We start from the raw sequence: 12,594 nt of genomic DNA, 5'->3' as shown, positions 1-12,594 counted from the left end.
AGCCTTGTGATTTCAAATAGCACTGAAGCATGTGAATAAACTCCATCAATACCAAGATAATTCATTAACAATACCAAGATAACAAATTAACAATCTAACTCTGGTCTAACTGTTCATGCAAAATCTCCTAGTGCTTTACAGAGAAGCCTAATTTCACAACTACCATTTGACAGAGAGGCATTAACGGCTACGTGTCCATCCTGCTTGAGTGCTCAGATCCCTTTACCAAGGCAAAGCCTGACAGAGCTCACAGCCCAGCTCTGTACATTCACTCTGCCAGCTGCAGATGTCCTCAAACCACTCACATGGCCCAAGGTCAATCTGCCTACAAATCTCATCTGCCTTTGCTAAGTGCTCTGGAAAGAGTCCCCGTGACCGACTGAAGCGCTGACTTCAGTCAAGCGTGAGCACTTGGCAAAGGGGCCCATCCCAACAGCTGGAATGTCCCCACACCATTGACATGGAACATGCTTATGGCCTACAGCCTAATGCAAGCTCCCCAGTGCTCCCCTGAGCCCACAGATGCTCAGAGTCATGTCTGTGCACTCCTAATGCATGATGGCAGCAGCCTCAGGCCTGGCCTCATGACAGAGCCTTGATACACCCAACAGGGCCAAGGACACTCCTGACAGGAACAGGAAAAGCAGAACCTGAGCAGTGGAGAGGCTCTGGACACCCAGCTCACTCTATGGAAGTATGACCAAAGTACTATTAGTATGTGCCAAAGCTTGGGCATGTCCACACATCGTTCTGCATGGAGCTGAATTCCCGCACAGACCTCCCCTTGTGGTCAGGCTCAGCCACAAGCCATCACACCTGTGAGGCTCCCCCTGCTCAGCACAGCCCTGTCATGGACAGCCGGTGCACACACTCTGTAAAACCCAAAAAATGAACACATCCTGGGCTAAGTCTTGATTAAAGCAGGTCAAGCTCAAATACTTCACCTCATGCTCCCCACAGGCTGCAAGTTCATGTCATTGGTTACTGCTCAGCTGGCCCGTGATTAAGAACTCTTTAAGCAGAATTAATTCAGTCATGTCTGAGCCCTAAATTGCTACAGACAGGTCACAGAAATACCTATTACTACCCAAAATAACTACACAGGGAAGCTGAGTTCCTCTTACTGATTCTAATATTCAATACTTGATTTATAAAGAGCCAATATGCACTCATTTATAAAGAGCCTTCACTATACACTGATTGAAGAAATCCCCAAAATATTACCCAAAATTTGAACAATAAAAAATAAAATGTATGTCAAATCCTTTTTAGAGACAGCATGGAACCTACCAACCTAAAACAGCAGGTGTTTCCATATGCTGTATAGAGAAAGAACAAAAATCTGGATAGCAGAATACTGTTAGGCTGATTTCTGTTCTTGGTAGCTGCTTTTTTCTTAATTATTATTTAGAAAACTAAAAACTCTGAATGCCTTCATACATACTCTTTAACCTGACATGGATGAGAGGCAAGAAGTAACAGCAGTGAAAGAAAAATAATATTTTTAAAACATAGCTATACTACGTTTATAATTGGCTGTACATTAGCAAGTGCATATAGTTAATGAAATTGCCATATAAATATACAATATATAGTAATCAGGCAATGGATATTTATGATACATTTACACAATTCACACAGAACTACAGACAACAAGTTGTCCAGACTGGCAAGCAGAAGTGGAATCCACAACCCAAGTTTTCATCTTGTATAACCAGGAAGGTTTTTTATGGTGCCTCATACCCCAGGAAGTGGAATCCAAAATTAAGAGTCAGTTTTGAATCAGTACTGAGAATTTTTTTACACTAATAGATTTTAAAAAGCCTTAATACATACAGTCATTTTTCTACTGCAGGTTTGTTGGCATTTTACATAGAAAATATATTCTGATCCACAGGTAAATAGAAGCACTCTTAGTAAAGGCAGTTTGCCCACTAGAGATAGCAAGTGCTAGAACTGCTTTCCTAGTCACTGTCCAACACCATGGTCACTGCACTATGTGCAAATACAAAGGACTTTTTTTTAATAGATACTCCTCCTTAGAGCAGTACGTCTCATGTACAACTTTTTGAGTGCCAGAGATATGGTATATCCACTTCAGCTAGACTTTTTACTTGCAATCTGTGAGGTTACCACATCTCTGCTAAATAAAAAACCATGCATGATGAAAGCTGGGCCATCATGCACTTCAGTGTATCTGAGAGATGCTACAAGAGCATATAAAGCTTTTTAAACATCACTCTGCTTTTAAGGCTGAAAAACACAGCTAAAGCTACTTACAATTCCACTTTGGCTGTCATTTATTATGTATCATATGGACACCCATCTCCTCAATCCTGCATGATGTACAGTGAGCAAGAATTGTTTAGCTGAAAAACTGATTATTACTTCAAGCCTCCTATTTTAGATTATAAACAATGATACAAACTCCTTAATCGCTCAGGATTAGTTGGATTAACAACTTCTCACTTAAACATAAGTGCATCGTTTGTAGGACAAGCAGGCATTCAGCTGCTGCAAACAGAAGCCTGCCTGCCTTGTTCACATCTGCTTGCCACTTTACTTCCAGAGAACCCATCAAAGGATGAAGCATATGGCCTCGATATTGTTAGTGTTTGTAAATCACATGCATACTAAGCACAGCAGAAATACATTCCACTGCAAGTACAAACATAACTTCTGCAGGCACCACTCATATAAGCCATCACAGCACAACAGGAAGACAGGCAGATAAAGAAGAATTCCCAAGAAAACACACAGTGGTTCTGAATTTTTAATTGTTTCTCCAGGTTATAGCTCTGTTGGATTAGTGGTCTAATGCTGAGATAAAACCAGCATCAGACCATCAAATCATGTATTTGTCTTGCTATGTGCCCCAACAGGCCAATACTGACATCTGGTACACAAAGTTACTGCATACCTAACAGCGTGATTTATTTTTTTATTCTTAAGTAGAGTTGCAAAGCAATTATCCATTCACAAAGGAAGAGCATGACATAAACTGTCCCTTAGCTTTAAACTTCTCCTGCATTGCAGACAAGGGCATTCCTCCTCCCAAAAAAGTGGCTTCCTGAAGTCCCTAGCACTTGCATATTTCAAAAACCAAAACAAAACAAAAGGCAGCAGGTTTTATATCTTTCCTACAAACACGTGGGAAGGGAAGAAGAAACCTATCATGGAAAGAAGTTGCAGCAGTGCACACAGGTTAAAACAGGACTATGATGACAGGGACCAAATGAGCCCTGCAAGAACAATGTGATCACAGAGCAAACAAAGTTTACTGGCAATTCCTTATTCATGTAACATTTTAACAGCTGAAAAATGTGCCAGCAAGAGAAAGGCACATAAGACTAAAAAGCTTTAGCTTTTTAATATATAACCTATTTCAATAATCTTGGAATTATTTTCTTTGATTAGCTGATTAGTTTCTCAAAACCATTTCCATTTGATTTCAGAGGCTGCTTAGTCTACTCAATTCATATGAGTCAGGACGTAAAACTTTAATCTGCTGTTGCTCTATCACTGTCTTATCAAAAACAGCACCATGAGATGTTCAAATATCATAATAAAAGTTCACTGTTCCCAGAAAAAGAGCAGTAGGATAGACTGCATACCTTGCTGGGCAATTCCTTAACTTTTTCAGTAAGTTGTACATAAAACTGAAAACTTGAATACCTTCCTAATACCCTTGGGATTTTTTTGCCCTGTAACACAGCTGCTGGCAACTGTTCATCCTTGCATTATTTATCAAGCTTCCTTGATTCTTTCCTGGAAGAAATTACATAACACTTTATTGTCCTTCAAGATGCACAGAGGTCACTACTTCTTCAAGTAGCAGACCAGGAGAAAAGTCTGTTCAATTCTGAGCATCATAGGATGGCCTCAGTGGGAAGGAACCCTTAAAGATCATCTGGCTCCCAATCCTTCAATCAGGTTGCTCTAAGTCCCATCCAACCTGGCCTTGAACAATTTTAGGGATGGAGAATCCACAGTTTTCCTGGGCAACCTGTTCCAGTGTCAAACCACCCTCAAAGTGAAGAATTTCTTCCTAACATCTATTCTAAATCCACACCCCTTCACTTTAAACCCTTGTCCTACAACTATAAGCCCTCGTAAAAAGTCCCTCCGTAGCTTTTCTGTAGACCCCCTTTGTGCAGTGGAAGGTGTTCTAAGGTCCTTCCAAAGCCTCCTCTTCTCCAAGCGGAACAACCTCAGCTCTCTCACCCTGTGTTCACAGGAAATATGCTCCAGCACCTTGATCTCCTCTGTGATCCTTCCCTGGACTCCCTCCAGCAGGTCCACATTATTCTTATGCTGGGGACCCCAGAGCTGGATGCAGTGCTGCAGTGGGGTCTCACAAAAGTGAAATGGCCCTGTGCCTTAGTTTTTTTCCAATACTATCAAGGTGCCCATAGAAGCCAAAGTGACTTGGTACCAACCATGAAGTAGAAAAATAATCAGCCTAAAGTAGATTGAAAGAACATTTGTGAAGGTAGTGGCTTTTTCTAACTAAGATGAGGAATGAAGAAACAGCTCAGGCATGAGGCACAGCAAATTCACAGAAAATACTTTCAGGACTTTAATTCTAGATTTTGCTTTTCCTGATATTATAACAGACAGCTTTTCCTGATATTATAACAGACAACTGAGTATTTTGATGTCCCAGCCATCACAATCTAGAACCCTTTTTCATGTATGGCACTAAGTAACACACTAGTAGAATAGTTTCAGTGAACTATGGGTTAACTAAAAGCTTCTCTGCCAGGAGCACTTTGAGAACTCAGCCTGATAAAATTTGATCAGTCCCTGATGCCACAGCACATAGAATCACAGATGTCAGAAGGAAAATAGGTCCAAGCAGGTTCAGAAAGGAAGACTGAGATGGGAAGTGTCCAATCACATCACCTAGATCTATGTGCTGGAATCAAGTGGTACATCTCCTTCAGGTCTCTGCATATTCTTCAACTGCTCTTCAGATACTCAGACCTGGAGCTATTAAGATAGCAAAGACAGTGAAGAAGAAAGCAGACTTAGGAAAACTATGCAAATACTTTAAAAGGTAGCTTCTCTTTTTCAATTTTCACAGACTGATCTTGTTTTTTCTGAAGTACTGGGGTACAGTAAATTTGATACAAGAACAATTATATTGCATCTTTCACTTTACAATCTCTCCTTTGCAAGGATTCAAAATTTCCTCCTCAAAGGAAGAAGTTACTGACTAAAGCTAAGCTCAAGGCAGAATGTCTCATTTTTGACATCCGTTCCTTGTTTGGTATGTGCCAAATCTAGAGATTCCACCAGTCCACTTAAAAAAAAAAAAGAGACAATGCAATACTTCATGTCTAAATGGCAAATATTTTTTTCAGTGATGACATGAGAAGTATTATCCTAAAACAAATTACTCTTTAATTGGTTTGCAGAGAAACAAATATGCTAGGAACTCACCTAAGCAAATAGAAGTGTATATTTTATGGATACGTACTGTAATCATACATTTGTTACTTGGAAATAAAAACAAACACCATTTGCATAATTGAACTGTTTATATATGTTAATAAAAATATGTCAGTATCTCCTCCTGGCTTTTATATGGCAGTCAGCATACATCTCAGGTCTAATACATCACATTTTATACCATTTATTGTTTAAACAGTTTTGACATTTTAAATAATCCATATTAGCACGTGGAATAAAAGAATTCTTGAGTACACTTCACAGTATTTTAAAGAGGTCAAAATTATTAACATCTACCAGAAAGAAACAATGCAGAACTGATCACTCTATAGATTCTGAAAACATGAGACACTAGCCTCACCGTTCTAGAAAACATCTCTACTGGAAGCTAAAGGATTAGACTGACGTGGATTTCCCAAGCTACATCTGTCATAACAAGTTTAAAAAAGCAACCAGCCCACTGAGCAAGAAATGGCACATTGGGAAATGGCTTAAATAGCACTGAGCCCTCAACTAGCAGTTCTATGCTTATTACATATTTGAATAGACTCAAATCAAGAACCTATTTCCTGTCACCTTCACATTTGACTTTAAGATTAAAAAAAGAAGAAAAAAAAATAAACCATGTATTGATAATTCCTCAGTATACCAGAGATTTCAGGGTATTAGTGCCATGGACAGTAAAAAAGATAGGAGCACAGAGCCTGCAGTACTCTTCCAAATCTGATTCACAAAGGGGAAAAAGAGAGCCCACAGGGGCACTGCTTCTGCCCAAGTCTCAGAGTCTTTCCTCATAGAATATCATACTTAGGGCTTTTCCACTCTTCTGATTGCAATTTCCACCATTTTTAAAAGATTTTACTGCTTGTGTGCCTAATGCTCCTTACGCAAACACATCTGCTCATTCAAGTCACTACCGGTGCTGAAAGGTATGACCTAGGACATCCACAACTAAAACTTTAACACTTGAAGGGACCATATATTTTATTACATGCTAAGCTGCAGTTGTAAAAGAGCAGCTCTTCTCATCCTACAGCAAGGTTTCTGGACTCCTCTACATGTTTCCTACAGTTGCTGCAATACCTGTGAATCCCATGTATGGTTTGGGTCAGAGGAGATCTTAAAGCTCATCTAGTTCCAGCCCACCCACCACAGGCAGGGACACCTTCCACAGGCCAGGCTGCTCAAAGCCCACCCAGCCTGGCCTTGACCCTGCCAGCTGCCACAGCTTCTCCAGGCAACTCTGAAGCTGCAGGGGCTTTAAACAGAGACATCTTAGCAGACAATTTGTTACAGCCAAAGTGACTCCTTTGACTCCTTACTAGATCCCACACAACCTATGACATATTTAGACTAGAATAGTTCAGCTGGGAGAGACCTACAATAATCATCTAGTCCAGCTGCCCACCAAGTTACAGTTGACTAAATATTTGGTAAATACATGGTAATTACTTGACCAAAGACTGTAGATACACAAACCCAGTAAGTCTCAAGTACAGAGTACAAAACTTCTCTCCTTCAGTTAGTTTCCCTTTCCCAAGAGCACTTGAATCAAAGAGATTTTTTTTTAAAAAGCCATCACAAAAACAAACAAAAAAACCAAAGAAAATCCTCAACAACAACAAACAACTAAAAATCAAAACAAAGAAACAAAACCCAACAAAACAAGGAAACAAAAAAAACCCCAACACACAAAAAAGCGAAAACCCCATCAAAAAGTCAAGCATTCCAGTAAAGCAAGTAGCCTCTGCTTCAGCCGCGGGACTGCAGTTCTCAGATCACACTTCGAGCACCTGTGCCTTGCCAGCCAGCTGCATGTGTCCCTGGAAGCCACGGGGGCAGATGGGCTGAGGAGGCAGACTGACTCAGGAATGAAAGCCTGGCAGCAATGCTGCACCAGGGCTGTAGGAACATACGAGCAGGAAGCAGCATTTTAAAGACTAACCAGAAAACTTCCAGGATGAACACAGCTCTCCCAGAACATCCCTGACAGATGACACAGGTTGTTATTTGCACATGGCTGTGGCTGCCCTGTGAGCAGACACTCAGCTCAACCCCATGGCCTGACACTCTGATGTGGCACAGGGGTTTTGGATGAGCAGCCACATGACAGCCTCACAGCAGCCAGAGACCCACTGCTGATCCTGCTACCGGTACTTTTACTTTTTTAGTTTTCTACTAGCAGGCATAGAGAAAGGAAAATCATTATAAAACCTCTTTTTTTACGATTTTTGAGCAACTTCATTCAAGCTCAGTGCAATGGAGCTTGAGTCACATTAAGATAACTTGAAGCAAGCACTCTATGGCTCCAATGAAACAAGTCCAATCACTTAAGAAAACCTCAGTTGCTATGAGCACCAAGGTAAAGGTTCTGTTGCTCTACCTCAAAACTCCAGAAAGAGCATTAACCCCATACAAAAAACAAGCAGGAAAGAAAAGGATTTTTTAAAAATCATAAATTGTATTACTTAATATCCTATGTTCAAGGACAATACTCATTGTGGGGAAAAAACTGTGAAATTGCATTCACAGAAATCTATTTCCTTTACTAGCCTACATTTGCATGTAGACTTTACAGACCAAAATACAGGGCTATGTTACATGATTCATTTTTATATTTCATCTACAGAAACAACATTACACAGAACCTGCACGTCCAAAATGCCATAGCAAGAAACAAATGAAATAGAAGAGAATCTGATCTCTGAAACCTACGACAACTGAAAACATACAAGTTGTTTTGGTGAAGAAATCTTACTTTCACCACTCCTTTCAATGAAAGGAACAAGCAAAGGCAATGTCCATGCTCTGCACAACTAAGTGCCATCCTGGGAAAACACTAAGTCCACGAGGATTGCTCAAGGCAAATCAGAAAAAAACTTTATGCAAAAAGTGAAAAATCCATCTATTTAATGAAGTTAATGATTAGACTTAATGCTGTTGAATTCATGAGACTCCCAGGAGCTGAATTTTTTGTTTAATAAAATGAAATGAAAATACTTTTTTAAAACTGAAACACAGGCATCTACAATGTGGTTTTCCATGTCCTGACATCCCAAAGCATGTCATCTGCCTAAAAGACTGGTGATTGGAAGGTGAACCACAGTTAAGTATCATTAAATTCTATTATTAGCTTTTTAGCAAGGCTAATTACAAGACTGCCAACCCAAAATGTCATGGAGATTGCTCTGACGTAATCTAGCACCCAGGAAATGAATGGAAACTACCAATCCATCTTGCTGACACATAACAGGAAAAAGAGATGCTCAACATAAATATCTGACATAATCTTTATAACTTCCTGAGGCAAACAAAAGAAATAGAATTAAAAGCAAAACAAACATCACACACCGACATCAGAGAAACATCACCAGAAAAAAAACAGCAAAACTCCCTTTTTGAATCTCAACAGTATTTATGGGTTTAAAAGAACAAACATGTAAAAGTAGTCAAATAACTGATGCACAAATCAAAAGAACTCAACAAAGCCAAAATGCTACATAACATGTTTTGCCAAATGAAGAAATTTAATCCCTTGGGAGAAAAAAAAAACAATTAAAAAGAGAACCAAGTCTCAATACTAAGGCTGATACTGACCATAAGGTTTTATATTTGATACCATCTGAGATTTCATGATGCTACAAAAGCAGAAATTGTGCCTGGGATTACCATAGCCTTACCCTGATGAGGCTTTTTCTACTCCTAATTTGTTACATTTTCCTGAAAAAGAATTACTGCGATAAAAAAATAATTGCTATCTCAAAAGGCCTCTTCTTAATGCATTCTTTTATTATTCTAATGCTTACAGTTGATTAAAATCAACTCTTTACAAGGGCTTTCTGTATGTGAAACTGTGCATGCACCTGGTAAGTCTATATATAATCCATCCCCAATAGTCAAATGTTCCCCTACAGGTCTTTCCTCCTCAGTATGGTGAGGGATCACTGAATGATGTTAAAGCCCTCGTTATCTGAAACACAGAGTACCTTCAACAGCTTGAAAGGAATCTCACTGCTTTTCCAAAAAGCTTTCTCTGAGCTGTTTCCCGAAAAAAGATCCCCACAGAAAATCGATTAAATAAATCACTTTTTAGCCACACCTGTTTAAAACTGATTGACGGCAGATCATGTTCAATTAGAGACACAGGTTTCATTTGCACACACATCAGTAACTGTGACATATGGAGACAACTAAATCAAGTAGAACTGCTCCCTGCTCCTTGCACATACCAGTCGACTTTTAGAAAACAAAACTGACAGAGGGATTTTCTAATTAGTACCAGATGACACACCAGTAAGTGGTAGCTGTAAACCGGGTTTTCCTCAGGTTGCCCATCTATCTGCAAGCGACGCTCGTTTCGAAAAAGATAATTTTTTACCAAAAGGAGTCGCACGGGGCTGGAAATACAGGCACTGGCAGTTACATAAACCGGTGCTAAAAATAAACTTGAGAGGCGCGGTGGGCACGGTGGGGCAGGGGCTGGGGAGGCAGCGCTGCCCGCCGGGGCCCGGGGCCGGGCCGCAGTCCCGGCAGCGCGGAGGGTCCCTGCCCGCCGGGCCCGGCCCGCAGCCGCCCGCCGGCGGCACCGCTCCGGCCGGGACCCGCGGCCCGCCCGGCCCGGTCCGGTCCAGCCCAACAAGTCACCGGAGTGCGGCACGGGCGGCCCCTGCTTACCACCAGCACGGGCACGCCTGCGGTCAGCGAGTAGAGGAGCACCGGCGGCACGGCGCTGCGGTCCTCCGGGCCCGGGTAGGGCTTGCGGTACGCGCCCTCGTAGCAGAAGAAGCCTTGCACGTTGACGGTGAAGGTGTCCGTGTACTCGAAGTAATAAGCCAGCATCACGGTCCCTGCCATGATCACCATCTGGAAGTAAAGCATGCTGGTGAGCGGAGAGGGCACTCGCATGTACGTGGGCTCCGGCGGCCGCGGCAGCCCCTCTCCCCGGCGGCGCGCTCCGCCCGCTCCCCGGCGGCATTCACCGCGGGCGGCGGCGGCTCAGCGGCGCCCGGGAGCGCGGTCAGCCCGGCGGGGAGCGCGGCCCGGGCACAGGAGGGCAGCGGGGGCCCGGCCCGCCGCTCCGGCAGCGGCTCCAGCGCGGGCACCGGCTCGTGCGGCGGGCGGGCGGAGCGTGGCGGCGGCAGGGGCGGCCCCGCCCCGCCCCGCCCCGCCCCTGGAGCAGCGGCCGCGCCGGACCGGGCGGTGAAGGGAATTGCTCGACCCCCGTACGGCTCCCATGGTACAGCCGGGATTAGTAAGGGAACCCTCCGCTCTTTCTCCTCCGCCTCCTGCGGGACGGGGACCACCGCGGGTCCCTCTCTGCGACGACACGCACACCTGTAGGACGGGCGGGCACAGGGACCGGCAGCTCCCGCAGGTGCGCGCACTCCCGGCCCGGCCCGGCCCGGCCCCTCACGGAGCCGGCGGGAAGCGGCCCCGGCACTGCCAAGAGCCACAGCTCGGACGGGCCCGGGCAGGCACACCGATCGCCACTATTGGCCGGGGTGGGAAAGATCTCAACGTGGAATCACAGAAGCACAGCCTCAGTTAGGTTAGGAAGGACCTCTGAGATCATTGAATCCAACTAACACCACCACGTCAACTAAACCATGGCACTAACTCCCACATCCAGTCTTTCCTTAAACACCTCCATGTATTCTTGTGTGATTCTGTGATTTTACAAGAAAATCATTCTTCATTTTTGCTCTATGGCTTGCCAGGCAGTTTCATGGCAGCAGTTTTGGAGATACATTGTAGTTACATGTTAACAAAAGACTCCATAATAAAGTTTAAAATTAGATTCCTTAACGTACACCCAACATAATAAGTTTAGTGTATTTATTTGTATTAAAAAACTTGTCAACATATAGCATTTATCCTGAGCATATCTACTTGTTTGGGGGATTAGATATGTGAAATACATTTGACTTACACAATCAACTTGTGCTCTGCCTCATTTCTGGCCCCAGTAGAAGTTCCCTAGAGTTCCCTACAGCCCCACAACTACCCACCCTGACCCCCCAGTCCTTCCAAAACTGGTAATTGAAGTAGTCTTTTGTATATGGATAGCTATGAAAACAATTAACACTTAAAGCTTTTCTTTAACAGCTATAGAGAAAATTGGTAGCTGGCCTTGAATCTATCCTCACTCAAGTAACATCCTAAAGTAAGAGGAGAGTCTGCACCAGTGCTGCACCAGTCTGCACCAGAGAGAAGTCATACATAGGAACACAAAAGAGTTCTATTTAAAAATATATATACAGCAATACACACAAGAATAGACAGCTGTGCCCAAGGCTTGTACAGAATCACGCATGTGTGGGCTCTAGTCTGGATCCCCAGAGCCAGCAGATAAAACAGTTCCTTAAAGGTACACACTCCACCCCAAATGTTACAGGGGTGAAAAACACTCTTAATGGACACTTCAGCCACAGAGTCCACTTATCTTACTTAGTAAAGGTGGTAAAAATTAACAAATAAGATGAGATCACCCTGTTTTATAATGACTAATCATCCTTCTAGTGCTGTACTTTGGCTTTAACTGTTCATTTTCCTCCCTTTCTTGAGAATTGTTTCAATATTCAGTGATGTTAGTCTCCATGCATTTATTTTTAATCAGCCCTTGAAGAACACACTCGTCACGTCTGGATTCCACATCCAGTCTATTTTTATGTGCTTTTAACACACTCTCCAGAAGAATCTAAATCATGTAATACGCACTGCACTCACCAGACTTAGCTGGATAGCTTCCTACCTTTGTGAAAAATCTGTAGTGAGACATGAGACATCTTGTGGTGAATTCAGCCTAGCACAAATTCTATTTTCCCCATTTCTTTAGCACTGTCTAATACACATCACCATACACATAAAAATTGTAATCCCAGAAATTGCACCCTCATTGTTAGGATGTATGGTCTGATCCAAAGACAAAAGTCAACAGTTGGACTGCAGTGAGAACAAGACTCAGCTCTTCAGTTCTGTTTGAGTGCATGTCCCATAGAAATGCTGGTGGCATATATCTTTCAAATTTTTGCATGGAGGAAAATCAATCTTTCTCCAGAAAGCAGCTGATAAAATAGTCCTGCATTTTGCTATCACAAACCATTTATACACTTCTGTTTATAAATGTACCAATGTACCACA

At 42.7% G+C, this 12,594-nt stretch overlaps 1 protein-coding gene across 2 annotated transcripts in view; it reads right to left on the bottom strand.

Moving 5' to 3' along the window:
- PLPPR5 (phospholipid phosphatase related 5) overlaps window positions 1-10,428 on the bottom strand; it is a 45,067-nt gene extending 34,639 nt beyond the window's left edge. For both annotated transcript variants that reach the window (XM_054285951.1, XM_054285952.1), the window contains exon 1: window positions 10,129-10,428. In XM_054285951.1, the coding sequence (XP_054141926.1) occupies window positions 10,129-10,359 (231 nt within the window). In that variant the 5' untranslated portion in view covers window positions 10,360-10,428. The remainder of the gene's footprint in view (window positions 1-10,128) is intronic.
- Between the last annotated feature and the right edge of the window lie 2,166 nt (window positions 10,429-12,594).

The sequence above is a fragment of the Melozone crissalis genome, unplaced genomic scaffold (assembly GCF_028551555.1).
Source record: "Melozone crissalis strain CALT ecotype California unplaced genomic scaffold, PUWL_Pcris_2 ptg000045l_1, whole genome shotgun sequence".
In the NCBI taxonomy this organism is placed as follows: Eukaryota; Metazoa; Chordata; class Aves; order Passeriformes; family Passerellidae; genus Melozone; species Melozone crissalis.
Note: the sequence above shows the minus strand (reverse complement) of the source record. Positions and strands in the feature narration are given on the sequence as shown.